Source organism: Monodelphis domestica, chromosome 6 (assembly GCF_027887165.1).
Source record: "Monodelphis domestica isolate mMonDom1 chromosome 6, mMonDom1.pri, whole genome shotgun sequence".
Taxonomy (NCBI): Eukaryota; Metazoa; Chordata; class Mammalia; order Didelphimorphia; family Didelphidae; genus Monodelphis; species Monodelphis domestica.
In genome coordinates, this window is record NC_077232.1 from 230051777 (window position 1) to 230066234 (window position 14458).

Below are 14458 nucleotides of genomic sequence, written 5' to 3' on the forward strand. Positions count from 1 at the left end.
AATATTGGGTTTTTGGTCTCTTTGATTTCATGCCATTTTTTTTCAGCTATCCAAAGAATAAAAGTAAATACTCTGTTATTCAGGAGAAATCCTGTTAAGAGGAACTTCAAGGGGGTGTCCAAATTCTTCATTATATTGAAGTCATCTTTGTAACTGATGAATTCTGGCCCTACTTAAAAAATCTCCCCAAAGCAGCCCTATTAGCACTCATCCAGTTAAAACTGTTGGCCTTTTTCTTTGTGTATCATGGGAAAAATGCTTGGCATGTGGGATTTCTGGAGGTGACAGGGGCTAACAGCCTGCAGGAGAAACTTTCTATCAATCATTGGAGCCTTGATTTGCTCTTTGCTACTTAATACAGTATTTCATGATAGCAAGTGACTATTGTAAGGACAAGGACTAAGGGTGGGGGGGGAGTGTTTGTTGTAGTGAATTATTCATAGCAGCAGATTTTTATCCTCAAAAGGTCAACAAAAGACTAGCTTGAGCTTGAATCTATTTTTGTTAGAATGATTAGGGTATGTAAAAGTTTACTGTGGCAAGATTAAACCCAGTTCTACATTTGATGTCACTATTTTGTAATTCAAACATATTGATCATCTTTAGCTGTAGTAAATATAGGACTGATCTCAGAGGCAAGAAATGTGGGTTCAAATCCCACCTCCGACACATAGCTCACATATTTCCATTATATCTTTGGTAATTCTGCATTATGTGCAATACAAATAATTACATTGAATTCTAAATATATTTAAATTCCTCACACACTTGCTAACTTTGTACAATTCATCACCAGTTAAATACTGACTAAATCATGGCATGTGATCAAAAGTAATTGTTTTTGTTTTGTCAGTCCATAACTTTTCCCTTCTCTTGGATGCAGGGATGGCAATTGACAAGAATGGATTAATCTACTTTGTCGATGGAACCATGATCAGAAAAGTAGATCAAAATGGAATAATCTCAACTCTCCTGGGCTCTAATGATCTGACTTCAGCCAGGCCTCTGACATGCGATACCAGCATGCACATCAGTCAGGTAATTTAAAAATTAAACTCAATGGCCATGTTTTAGCTTATTTTTAACTCTGCTAGATAAATAGCATCTGGCAGCTCATATCACGTGTCACTTGTGGCAGTCTTCAGGACAAACTTCTTCTGGGAGTCTCTATTTAAATATCCTTAGGAGATCCTTTTTTTTTAACACTTCCTTCTCTCGCAGTCATACTCATAATGTACTCAGTATAGCACAGAACTATTATATTAGTAAGAGATGATAGAGTATCTGCAATAAAATTTCAGTAGAGTAGGAGCCTGCAGATCTTAAAAATGAACCCAACTGCTTCTGTCTCTTAATCTGTTATGGTGAATGACTTAGGTCTTCCAGGAGTGTGGAAAGCCCACTATTAGTCCCACTGGACTTTTACTTAGAATTGGGAGCTCTACTATTGCCCTGATTGAAAACACAATAGAACACTAATGTATTCATAACCTCCAAAGTACCGGGATTTAGTGCTTATTGCTGCTATCAGGATGCAAAGCGGGGATATATGGGCTCATATCCCACCATTATCTACTGACTCACTACATATAGGCTAATTTGCTGTTTGTGTAATATAGCTCTAATGCATCTTTCTGTGAGGTGTATTTTTAAGTAAAATGTTATTTCCTCCATCTGTCTTCACATGAGACCTTTAAGCTTATTTTACTGTGGCTATTGAAAAAGCAATTTTAAAGGAGTTCATCAAACGGAGGTTAATTTCACTGAACGGTTTAATTTCATTTAATGCCGGTAAATTAACGGCAGTGAAGTAACGGGCTAACCAAACAATTTCCTTTTTTATTAAGGTGCGTCTGGAATGGCCCACTGACTTGGCTATTAACCCTATGGATAACTCCATTTATGTCCTGGATAATAACGTAGTTTTACAGATCACTGAAAACCGTCAGGTCCGCATTGCTGCTGGGCGGCCAATGCATTGTCAGGTCCCCGGAGTGGAGTACTCTGTAGGGAAGCATGCAGTTCAGACAACCCTGGAATCGGCCACAGCCATAGCTGTGTCCTATAGTGGGGTCCTGTACATCACAGAAACAGATGAAAAGAAGATTAACCGCATAAGACAGGTCACAACAGATGGGGAAATCTCATTAGTTGCTGGAATACCCTCAGAATGTGACTGTAAAAATGATGCCAACTGTGACTGCTATCAGAGTGGAGATGGCTATGCCAAGGATGCAAAACTCAATGCTCCTTCCTCCTTAGCCGCATCTCCAGATGGCACCCTGTACATCGCAGACCTCGGAAACATTCGGATCCGGGCCGTGTCGAAGAACAAACCTTTACTGAACTCCATGAACTTTTACGAAATCGCCTCGCCAACTGACCAAGAGCTTTATATCTTTGACATCAATGGCACTCACCAGTACACCATGAGCCTCGTCACTGGTGATTACCTGTATAATTTCAGCTACAGTAATGATAACGATATCACTGCAGTAACTGATAGCAACGGCAATACTCTTCGAATCAGACGAGATCCAAACCGGATGCCAGTCAGGGTGGTGTCCCCTGACAACCAAGTCATATGGTTGACCATAGGGACCAATGGATGTTTGAAAAGCATGACTGCCCAAGGATTGGAACTAGTTTTATTCACTTACCATGGCAACAGTGGTCTCCTGGCCACCAAAAGTGATGAGACTGGTTGGACTACTTTTTTTGAGTAAGTATAAAGATTAAGATTCTACCTTGTTATACAAAATACCATGAAGTTTGCGATATCATTTTTAAAGGTTAAAGTATTGAGATTTTCTTTCATATAGCAGCCTTCAGAAAAAAAATGTGGCATCATCAACCTCTCCAAAAACACATGACAGATAAATGTTGCCTTGGGCATAGACACAACATGCATTTGCATTTATGCATTTGATTAAAACATAGCAATACTGGCATCCAATATGAAAACATATTCAGAGAATTCTGATCAATCAGGTGCCTCTGTATGTTTTTAGTCATGTGAAAGTCCTTGTAAGTTTTTGATCTTCAATTATTTATTATCAATGGGCAAATCACTGAACTTTTCAGTGAGGACAGGCAACTCTCAAAGACTTCAGATTTCAAATCAGTTTCCAAGCTGCATTGGGGGAGGGTGTTTCCCACATGATTAAAATCACAGTCCCAGACCATACATACATGTATACGGCAAACTACAGATTGGAGGGAAGGGACCAAATCGGGAATTAATCAATGAGCAAGCATTTAAGAAGAACCTTCCTACTTGTGTGCCAAGCACTGGGGTTACAAAGAAAATAATTAAACAGTCCATGTTCTTGAGGAGATTACACTCTATCATGATATACATGATAAGCATATGATAAGAGTATAACATATATAATATATAGACACACATATATGTATATACACATACACACAGAGCAATTTATAAGTTTTATACACACACACACACACACACACACACAGCAATTTACAAGTTAACAATAAAGATCTCATACTAGAGAGATCTAGGTAGCACAATGGGGATAGAGTGCCAGTAGTGGAGTCAGGAGGATCTGAGTTCAAATGTGACCTTGTACACTTGCTAGCTATGTGACCCTAGGCAAGTCACTTAACCTCAATTGCCTAGCTGCACTTCTTAGAATTGATACTAAGACAGAGGGCAAGGGGGAGAGAGACAGAGACAGAAACAGAGAGCGGAGGGAATGACGTGGAGGGGCAGGTTGAGAGAGAGAAAGAGAGAGAGAGAGAGAGAGAGAGAGAGAGAGAGAGAGAGAGAGAGAGAGAGAGAGGAGGTGAAGGGGAGAGGAGGGGGGTGGAGGGGAGAGAGAGAGAAAGGAGGGAGGTGGCGGGGAGAGCAGGCAAACTCATGCTAGAAATGAGCTACGAAGAAATCTAGGGATCTAAGACACAGGGAAATTACTTTTAAATTCAATTCAGCAAGCATTTGTTATGTAACCAAGAAAGCATCGGTGTGTAACTCTCCAGCTTGAAAGTTATGCTGAATACCCTGAAAAATAAGTAGCTAGTAGCACATCCAATATGGCTGTTTAAACTGTAAATTCCCCTGAAGTCAATGAGAACCCTCAGTGAAATTAACTGTGGTCTGTTTTAAAACCCCTGAGCTTTGCAATGAATATGCACATAAAATCAAGTGGACTGATTGCTTATTTCAATAACTTTGCAGGGGTCACACTGGAGAATTAAATGCACAGAGACAGCATGTTGGCAGAGAGAATAGGCTTTGAATTAAATGTAAAGATTCCTAACTTTGACTTCATATTATATGTTGAAACAAAAATATTTTCCATGGGAACATAGGTCTGAATCTGGAATGGAAGGCAGTGGTAATATGCTTTAATCTAGAAACATTTGGGTTGCAGATCACCTTTTCCAGAATCTGTAAAGTAGAATCAACCTCGTAACTGGAATTGCTTCTCCTTTTGCCGCAAGTTCAGTTTTAATAAAATTAATGTGACCCCGCATCAAGATTTCCTAAAAGGGATCAATCTTTTTCAGTAGAATGACATTAAAATTCTGTTCTTAACATTCCCTTTCTTCATTTTAGAATCGCAATAGGTGGGGAATAAATTGGAAGTTAATGGAAGGCGCTTCCTTTGCACAGTTTTTCAAAGTCATAGCAGGTTCTAATGCCAAACAGGCAAAAAAAAATAATGTGTTCCAATCAGATGAACATAGGTAGGAGAGCTACTCTGATTACTAGATAGTCAGGGAATGATGGTAGCATGGATGAGATTTCAGTTTAGTTTAAAACAGGGTGGAAATGCTAAGGTAAATTGCTAATCCAACTGAAGAACCAAAGTCTTCTCTCTGGGCAAGGTCCAGGTGTGTCTTTGTTAACTGGGTTCTCTATTACAAAATGACGATCTTCTCATAGCAGATACTTATTTTGTTTTTTGCCTGTGTATCTCCGGTCCTTCCCATAGTGTCTGGCACATAGTAGGAGCTTAATAAATGCTCATTGACTCAGACTGGTACCGAACCAGTACTTTCCAACAGATTAATGGTTCGCATCCACCTGCAATGGAATTTTCAGCATTTGAAGGCATCGAAGAAAGGATAGTATTCTGTTGTATATTACAGTACAGTATGGCATGCAGATCAGTTGGGGTTTTTTTAAGAGTGAGGCATTAATTAAATATATCTTTCTGATGGGAAAGAGCAACAATAAACATAATCAGAATAGGAGCTAGTAGGGACATAAGAGATGTAAAGATTAAAATTTAGGGGAGACTGAGGCAAGACTATGGCAGGTAGAAATTAGTTTCTCTCTGCAAGGAGTATTATATTTTTTAGAGGTTTATTAAGGATTAAGGATTAAAGAATATACAAGTAAGAAACATGTGCCTAGGCCAGAGGCCTAGACAAAATAACCTCACATCATGGAAGAGACGCCTCTGCTCCAAAACGGAAGTCCAAAAGCCACCCAAAAGCCTTTGCAATCAGCTTAAAATCCTTCCTCGATCTTGGCCCACCTCAGAATTGCATGAGATTACAAAGCATTTTGGGGAAGTGGAGCAAAGGCTTGTGGGGATTGTAGTCCTGAGTTCAAATCTCAATTTTACAGAGATGACCCAGTCCAAATTCCTCCCTTCACAAAAGAGGAAACCAGGATCTCCAGGGGTGAAGTTGCCTGCCCAATTTCATACAGATAGCACCCAACAGAGCCAGAATTCAAAAGCATGTCCTCTCACCCTATAGCTAGGGCTGCCCCATTCTTTGCAGCACCCTGTTAAGACCTCCTACTCTATATAGCACATGGTGCCTTGCAAAGCACTTCCCCAGGAGGAAGGTGAGAGCTAGTGTTATCAGCCCTGTGTTACAAATGAGGGCACTGAGAGATTAAGTGACTTATCCAGATACAGCTAATAAGGTGAAACCAGGACTAAATCTCAGGTATTTGATCTCCAGCTCTACTGCAATCCATTCATATTCAAGAATAAACAAAAAAGCAAAATAATAGAATTAAAATGAGCAAATGACTCTTAGGGATAAATAGACCCAAAATGTTTAAGAGAAAAAAACGTTTTGTTTTGTTTTTTAATGAAAACTCATCACTGTCACTCTTCCACTGGAGCAAACCTAGTGAATTTCTCATTTAAATGTGTTTACTTCATTTTATTTTATGACAATGATTAATTACCATTAAAAAAAATCATGATTCAGGTACCAATAGGCCACTCCCACTGTTTCAAAATACATATATCTGCATGGATCAGTACATTGGACACACTAGGGGAAAACATTGATGGTTTAGTACACAAATAAGGGTATGAAGAACTATTTTCTTCTCTTTTTTTAACCCATACCTCCTTCTTGGAATCAATATTGTATATTGGTTCTGAGGCAGAAGAGTGATAAGAGCTAGGCAGTGGGAGTTAAGTGACTTCCAGGGTCACATAGCTAAGGAGTGGCTGAGTCCAAAAGAACTATTTTCTAAAGAAATAAATAGGCAAGGGAGCAGCTGGGTCACGCAGGGGATTGAGAGTCAGACCTAGAGAGGGGAGGTCCTAGGTTAAATCTGACCTTAGACACTTCCCAGCTGTGTGACCCTGGGTAAGTCACTTGACCCCCATTGCCTAGCCCTTACCGCTCTTCTGCCTTGGAGCCAATATACAGTATTGATTCCAGGACGGAAGGTAAGGGTTTAAAAAATAAAGAAAAGAAGAAATAAATAGGCAAGATGGTTTCAGAAGCAATGTTTCTAATGTTTTGCTTCTAGAAATCTACAAAAGAACGTGGAACGTTCTCTCTCTCACTTTCCCACCACCCTCCCTCCCATGCACTCCCCACACACACAATTTTATAATTCTAAACATTCACACATGCTAAAAAATACTTGAGATAATTAAAATGATGGAGAGAAAAAACAAACAGCATGTATAGTGGATATAGTGGACCTGCGGTGTTCAAAACGGTCAAGTCCGGGTGACAAATGATCTTTTTCTCTTTCGTGTCCATGCCTATCTTTGGACTATAGGACACCCAAGGCCACTGGTACTTTAAAGGGTCAAGACTTTTAGAAAGGCATTCAAAAGTCAGTGCCTATAATAAAGAGGATGAAGCGAATGTCAGGCCGCCACTCCAAAGTCAGCATCTGTGCTCTGAGGTAACGGCATGTTCATGTCAGTAGACTTTTGATGAGATTGAAGTTGGAGGAACTCCAAGCACCTGCATCTACCCTACAGCCCATACATCTACTCATCAGAGACATGACCACAGGGGCCTCTGGGCTGCACATTAGATCCTAAAGCACAAATGGAGCAGGAAGAACTACTCCCCTGATAGAGGCAGCAGGTAGATCCAAATCCACGCCAGACTTGAGGTGTTTTTGTAGTCTTCTGTAGGTTGGCAGTTTTTTTTACAGTGGGCACACGACCAGAATATTAGTGCACATCAGTAATATTTCATTTCACATTTGTGCGTCCCTGCATGTCTTCTGCATACCTGCCAAGGCTAGTTGGAGATTCAGGGAGGTTGAGGAGGGAATTAGAAGGGGTTTGACAAGAAGACAGGTTTTCCAGGAAACAAAACCAGGAGTGGATTAGATGCACAATTATCCTTACCCACAGAAAGAATGCTTATCTACTCATGTAATTTCATGGAATTTCTCCCTTAGGACAATACTGCATATTCAGAGATTCTTGCAGAGTAAACTCTGGGTAGGGGTACAGGGCACCACAAAGAGATTACGGTTCTTTAGATCAGCCCTGAACATTGGAGCCAGTCTCAGTGAGCCTCGGACTTGGGAATAAGGGGCCACTGTACATCTTTCTTCTTTCCATTCAACCAAATTCAACAAAAGAAGTGCCTGCTCTGCACTGGGAATACAGATAGAGCTAACTCAGGGCCTGTTTTCAGTAAACTTCTAATCTAATGGAGGAAACAAATAACTATGATATAATGGGGTTGTGGAAGGTCATGGTGGTTCTGGGAATTTTTCATGGAGGAGTCAGCATCAGAGCTAAATCCCTGAGGGATGAGGAGACTTCAACAGGAGAGTTTAGCCAAAAGAGAAGCTAGAGGGTCAGACTCCATTCCAAAAAGGAGACATGGTATAAACAAATTCAGAGAGGAAGAGACAGAGAGAGGTCCAGTCTGGCTGGAACACAGGGGAGTAACGCATGAGAGAGAGACTTGGATTGGGTAGAAAATTGCCAGCCCAGAGAGGATAGAGGAGTCTCTGTACTCAGGGTAAACTTCGGAAGCAAAATTCTTTTTTTCTATATGAGCAGTTTCCTAAACTGTCTGGTGAATAGAAGCTGAGGATTGCGACGAAAGGTTATTTTCTTTTCCAGTAGAGGAAAACTAGGAACCAAGATATTTTCCTGGCATTCTCTATAACATATGCATGACAGTCTCTATTCAAGAGATGTTAAAAGATAATTAACCTAAACGTCTTAGCTGCCTTTGATAGATGTATATAAAATGTGTATGTGTGTATAAACTTCCTTTTGTTATCAGCTAATCAATATGAGGATAGCAGGAGATAGAATACTGAATCTAGTCAGGAAGACAAGCTCAGTTCCAGCCTTACCCACTAACTCTGACCCTGAACAAGTCACTTACCATCTATTTGCTGCAGTTTCCTTATCTGTAAAATGGGGACGGACAACAGTAGCACCTACCTTCCTGGATTGCTGTGAAGATAAAATGAGAATATCTTTGTAAAATGCTTTGCAAATCTTAAAGCCGTGTATAAATGTTAGCTATTAATTGTGTCATCATCATTATTGTTATCTTGGTTATAAAGCTTGAAGAGTGATACTAGTTTGCATTTGTAAGATGCTTTTTGGTTTACAAAGCGCTTCCCCAGGACAACCTTGTGAGGAACACAGGATAAATATCAATTTTAATAGTGAAGAAACTAAAGGCCAAAGAAGGGGCCAAAGGTGTGTCTAAGATTACGGCTAGTAATCCAAAATGCAAATGCAGGTTTTCTGATTACAAGGTGAGCTTTTTTTTCCCCCATACCACACACAGTTCATGGTTTGGACTGAATTAAACTACCAGCAGGGCAGCTAAGTCACACAATTGATAGAGAACCACACCTGGGTCAGAAGGACCTGGGTTCAAATTTGGACTTAAACATTTCCTGCCTATGTGACCCTGGGCAAGTCACTTAACCCCAATTGCCTTACCCTTCCTGCTTTTCTCTCTTAGAATTCACATTAGGACAGAAAGTAATAGCTTTTAAAAATTAAAAGTAAATAAAAAATAAATTGGCAGCCTCTGTACTCTACATGATCACTGAAAGGGACTTAATTTGGGAAGATAAAGAAGCCCACAAACCAATGAAGCACAACCATACATCTTCCTACATAATTGGCCCAAATGTGAAAGGAAGTGTAGTGATGTGGGTCTTTGTGTAGCCTTTGACAAATCATTTAATTTTCCCTAGCCACAGTTTCCACATTTGAAAAATGAAGAGTTGGCTTGGCTAATCTTTCAGCTCTAAATCGATCTTTTTAAGGATCTAAGATCTAAAGAGACTGGATCATAGACTCCATGAAGCCAAGAACCATGCCTTGCTTCATCTTAGCATCCTCCATGGCATAGTACATTGCTGTAGGGTGCACATGATCCATAAATATCTGTCAAATGAACTAACCAAAGCCATAGATTAGGGAGAGGGAGCCACATTTGTTCAAGAAACTTGGCAAAAGCATCCATATTCTCTCTAATGCCCAAGAAAATGCTGACTTGCTCTTTGAAAGAGCCAATCTTTTGTGTGTGATCCAGTTGAAACAAAAAACCCAGCAGTGCTGGCCCATGCCTGTAATACCTGCTGTTGGGGAGAATGAAGCTGGGGGACCACTTCAGTTCAGGAGTCCTGAGATGCAGAAGAGCCATTGCCCATCATGTGGCCACACTAAGTTAGTCACTAATGTGATAAGCACCTACATGTGGGAGATCACCAGGCTGTCTAAGGAAGGGCAAAGAAGCCCAGGTAGAAAATGAAGCAAGTCAAAGCTTTCACACTGATCAGGAATGGGATCAATGGCACATGTAAAACCCAGTGGAATTGTGCATTGGCTATGGGAGGGGGGGGTGAAAGGAGGGGAGGGAAAGAACATGAATCGTGTAACCATGGGAAAATTCTCTTAATTAATCAATTAAATAAAAAAATTTTTTAAAGGAATGGGAACAGCCGCATAAATACGGGGGATGCTGACCAAGTACTGAGAATACAAAACCAGAGAAAGACAAGCAAACAAATACTGTACAAATAAGGGGTATACAAGAGAAATAGAAAATATTTAAGAAAGGGAAGGAACCTCAGTTAAGAGGAATTAGGCAAGCCTTCCTATAGAAGGCAAGATTTTAGTTGGGACATGAAAGAACCTAGAGAAATCAGATCTAGATGAAGAATATTCCAAGCATGGAGGACAGCCAAAGAGAGACCTGAGAGGTGGAATGTCTTCTTTGTGGAATAGCCAAGAGGTCCATGTTAATGGACCAAAAAAGTGGGGTATGTGATCAGGGGAAAAGGTTATACAAAATGTCAGAAGACTGGAAAATATATACATATATATTTGTGATCATTAAATAGATTTTGTTGAATTTATAAAAACCCTTACCTTCTGTCTTAGAATCAATATTAAGTGTTGGTTCCAAGGCAGATGAGGCAAAAGCTAGACAATTGGGGGTTAAGTGACTTGCCCAAGTTCACATAGCTAGGAAGTGTCTGAAGCCACATTTGAACCCAGGACCTGGCTCCCTATCCTCTGAACCACCTGGCTGCCCCTAGACAGATCTTCTAGAAAGAGATATATGTATCTCTACCTTTATAGTCATCTAAGATTCTGTGTGTGACCTTGTGTCTTGCTGTGTGGTAAGAAAATGGAGTGTTTTGATATATGAACATATATCAAAAGAAAATACATGATTTCTGAATTGGTGCAATTTCCTTCTAAAAGGAAGGAAACATTAATGCAAGCTAAAATATTTTTGCTATCAACAAATCCACAACCAGTGGTGGTCATAGAGGGAAACTTGACCCACTCCTCAACCCCAAACACGGTGGGTTGGGCCAGATAAGAGCAAGGAAGGCTAGTCACCCAGTTATTGAAACTTAACATCTCTGCTGGGGACCGAAGGCATGTGGAGCTTAAAGGCATTCTTTTCAAAAACTGGGGATGAAGTTTTCTTCTTGGCGGTTATTTCTCTTTGCTTTATGGTAATTATCGTGTGTCTCTCGTGATTCATTGGGGAAGTGGCCAATGGCCTCTGAAAGCACCATAACTGCTGTTGTATAGTCTGGTAGAGGGACCATGTTAGGTATCAAGTGGTCTGTAGTGCCGCTTTGTGAATCACAGGTAGGATTTAGAGTAATATGTTTCATGAGCTGAATAATTACTTATTTACTGATTGAGTAAACAGCCAGCTGGCCTCTGACCTGTCTCCTACTTGCTTGCTGGGCAGTAGAAGGGATGTCCAGCTGGCTAATGGCATCCCCCTGTGTGCTGATACTGTGATAAGCCTAGTTATTCCTTTCAGTCAGTATTAGGGACTCATTCCATGCTGCTCTTTATACCGTTTACAAACAATTGCCTCACATTATAATTCCTGAGCTTAAAGTCATTTCAGAAAGACTGAAAAGATTTCACTTGCCAAAAATATATTATTTTTTTAAGTTCATACCTAAAATGAAGCCTTACAGATTATTCCAGGCTCTTACAGCTGAATGCACACAAAAGCAAATCCAATGTATTGAATTGGGCAATAGAATAAATTATTTAATAATAAATGGCATTTCACAGTTCCCTGCATGCTTACACACATAAAATAAAAAACCATTGGAAGAGATCTGGGGTTTCTTTTCACCCTGCTTTAAAATATATATATGTGTGTGTGTGTGTGTGTGAAGGCTAAGAATTCTAGCTGATTTGTCCATGCATACCTCCAAGGCAATAGCTGCTGCCCTGTGTTGTGCCTTCCCAGTTTGAGAAGTCGAGATTCGTGAAGGTGGCTGGGTACTCTCCGATTGGTAGAGCAAATGAATGAGTTCCCCTCTTTTACCTATGCGCAGGGGAATATAGGGGTCTCTGGTTTCTCATCTGGGTGCTGTATCATCTCTTATTCTATCTGAATGATAGAGAATGAGCTTTGGAATCATTTCTTTACCACAGGTCATACCGTGTATGCATGGCAAACTCGAATTCTCTCTAATGGCAATTCTTTATCTCTGGTTGCAAAACTTACTAACCTAAACCCTGAGTAACCAAGAGTTGCTACAGTTGGAAGCAGGATTATCAAATATTAGATTAAAATGGAGCCTAGGGGGCAGCTAGGTTTGAGAGCCAGGCCTGGAGATGGAAGTCCTGGGTCCAAATATTGCCTCCAACAATTCCTAACTCTATGACCCTGGGCAAGTCATTTAACCCTCACTGCTTAGCCCTTGCTACTCTTCTGCCTTGGAACCAATACGTAGTATTGATTCTCAGAAAATTTAAGCCTGCTTCTTATACAGAATGTAGTATTTATTGTTTACTTAATGTTGGAAAATTTAATGGTAGATATGCTAAATTGGGGGTGAGGGGCTGGGAAAGGAGAGGTGAGTTAATTTCCAAAGATCCAAAATCACACTAAACATTCTGATATCCACATAGATATTTTGTTCTCCGTAAGTGAGCATAATTCACTCAGAGCTCTCGCCTTCTGGTATCAGGGAAGGCACAAATGCCAGAAAAACACAGTATCCTTACAAATATTCCACAGTTCAAAGATAAGAGAATATTTTTTCCTTTGATGGGTATCTGACATGTAACCATAAAAATATCAAGCATGGAAATCACATTCAAAAAGTGTTTCTTCAGGAAAATGTATATAAAAACTGTTGAAGTATTAATCTACCTTATAGGGAAAAAAAGGATACAGTTAAATTTAAGGGGCTTCATTTTCCTTTTAGCTTCCTTTTTATTGAACAAGATATGTTAGCAAATCAAGTATGATTTGCAAGAGATTTATCAGTGTATAGCTATTCTGCAGTCTTGGGAAAATGCTACGGTTGATTTCCAATGCCACTTTGTTTGATTGCTTAATATTTTTGCTTTAAATTTTTAATTTCTTTTCTATTATAATACGTATTCCCAAGGATATCAATGAAAAATGTGTAAGCTAGTGGATAAAGCGCCAGCTTCAAATTTCAAATGTGAATTTGAAGACTCTTAAGGTTAAACTTTTATTAAAACATCTATTCATTTCATATTTTTCTTCTTCCCTTCCTCCGAGATGATTGTAAGGCAATTAATTCTGTCCACTTTTTAGAGAGCAAAAGATGTCAGGTTTCTAAGAACACCAGAAAAATCCAAGAAAAAATTAAAATACAAATGCAGCAGATTCTTTCAACATGTCAGCTGTGTCTTGGGAGTGTGACTGGCAATTCCAAAAGCTACATTAACTCCTTCTGGTCACTAGAATACCATTTAACAATTGGCCTTTTGAGCACTCTTTTAAATTCCCTAGTGTTTTAAAAGAGTTAATGAAGTTTTGAGGCATGTCTAATTCCCTTAAACTAGTTAATAGCTATACAAACTAACCCAACGATCTGCTATTTGCAGGACCTATTGCAAATCAATTTATTTGTATTGTGACTTTTTCAACCTAATAATTATCCAGTGGGTTATATTTAATACCTAAATTTTCTGCAATATGCTGGGCTGTTTTAGATGGCTCTGTAAGAAGAGGCTAAGGAATGTAAATGTCTACGGAAAACTAGAGCAGAGTTTCATTTTTATTAAGGGATAAAGTAGAAAATTGGCCAGTGGACGTGCTCTCGTGGAGGGAGTGGAGGGGGGAGTGGACTCATATACCCACTACTCTTTGATGAGCAGCAGTAGGAGCCATGCCTCCTGGAAAATGGTATGACACCCTTAAAATGAAGCTACCTTCTGAGACTGCATAGGGGTCCAGGATATGCTCAGCTTGTATATTTGGTTTAGAGAGTGTTGATGAGGGCTTTTTTTCTCATCTCCCAGTCACAGGTGAAGAGAAAGATTCCTCTAAAAAAAAGACATGGCAATTCTTGGTTCTCCATTTATCTTTTAGTCCATATCCAGAACCAAAGAATCTCTTCATTGGTCTGCCTAGTCTGGATAGGAAGGTTCTCTATAACATCTCTGAGTAGCCATCCAGCTTTCAATTCACACTAATAGGGATGTGGCCAGGGGCAAGTAACTTAAACTCTGAGCCTCGAGTTCCTCAACTGTAAAATGGAGATACATTTGTACCACACGACCCCACAAGGCGATTGTGATGAAAGCTATGCATAAATTGTAAACACCACACAGAAACGTGTTTCTTTCTTTATGTACTCAGCTAAACCACTGCTATAAGAAAAGACTGAGACAGGTCTTTTCCAGGTCTGTCTTTAAGAGAAGGCAATCTGGTGGACTCTCAGAGCTTCTTGGGAAGGAGAGTG

At 39.8% G+C, this 14458-nt stretch overlaps 1 protein-coding gene across 6 annotated transcripts in view; it reads left to right on the forward strand.

Moving 5' to 3' along the window:
* TENM3 (teneurin transmembrane protein 3) overlaps positions 1 to 14458 on the forward strand; it is a 3501974-nt gene that overhangs the window by 3431737 nt on the left and 55779 nt on the right. For all 6 annotated transcript variants that reach the window (XM_056802938.1, XM_056802939.1, XM_056802942.1 and 3 more), the window contains 2 exons: positions 884 to 1038; positions 1848 to 2722. In XM_056802938.1, coding sequence (XP_056658916.1) covers positions 884 to 1038; positions 1848 to 2722 — 1030 coding nt within the window. The remainder of the gene's footprint in view (positions 1 to 883; positions 1039 to 1847; positions 2723 to 14458) is intronic.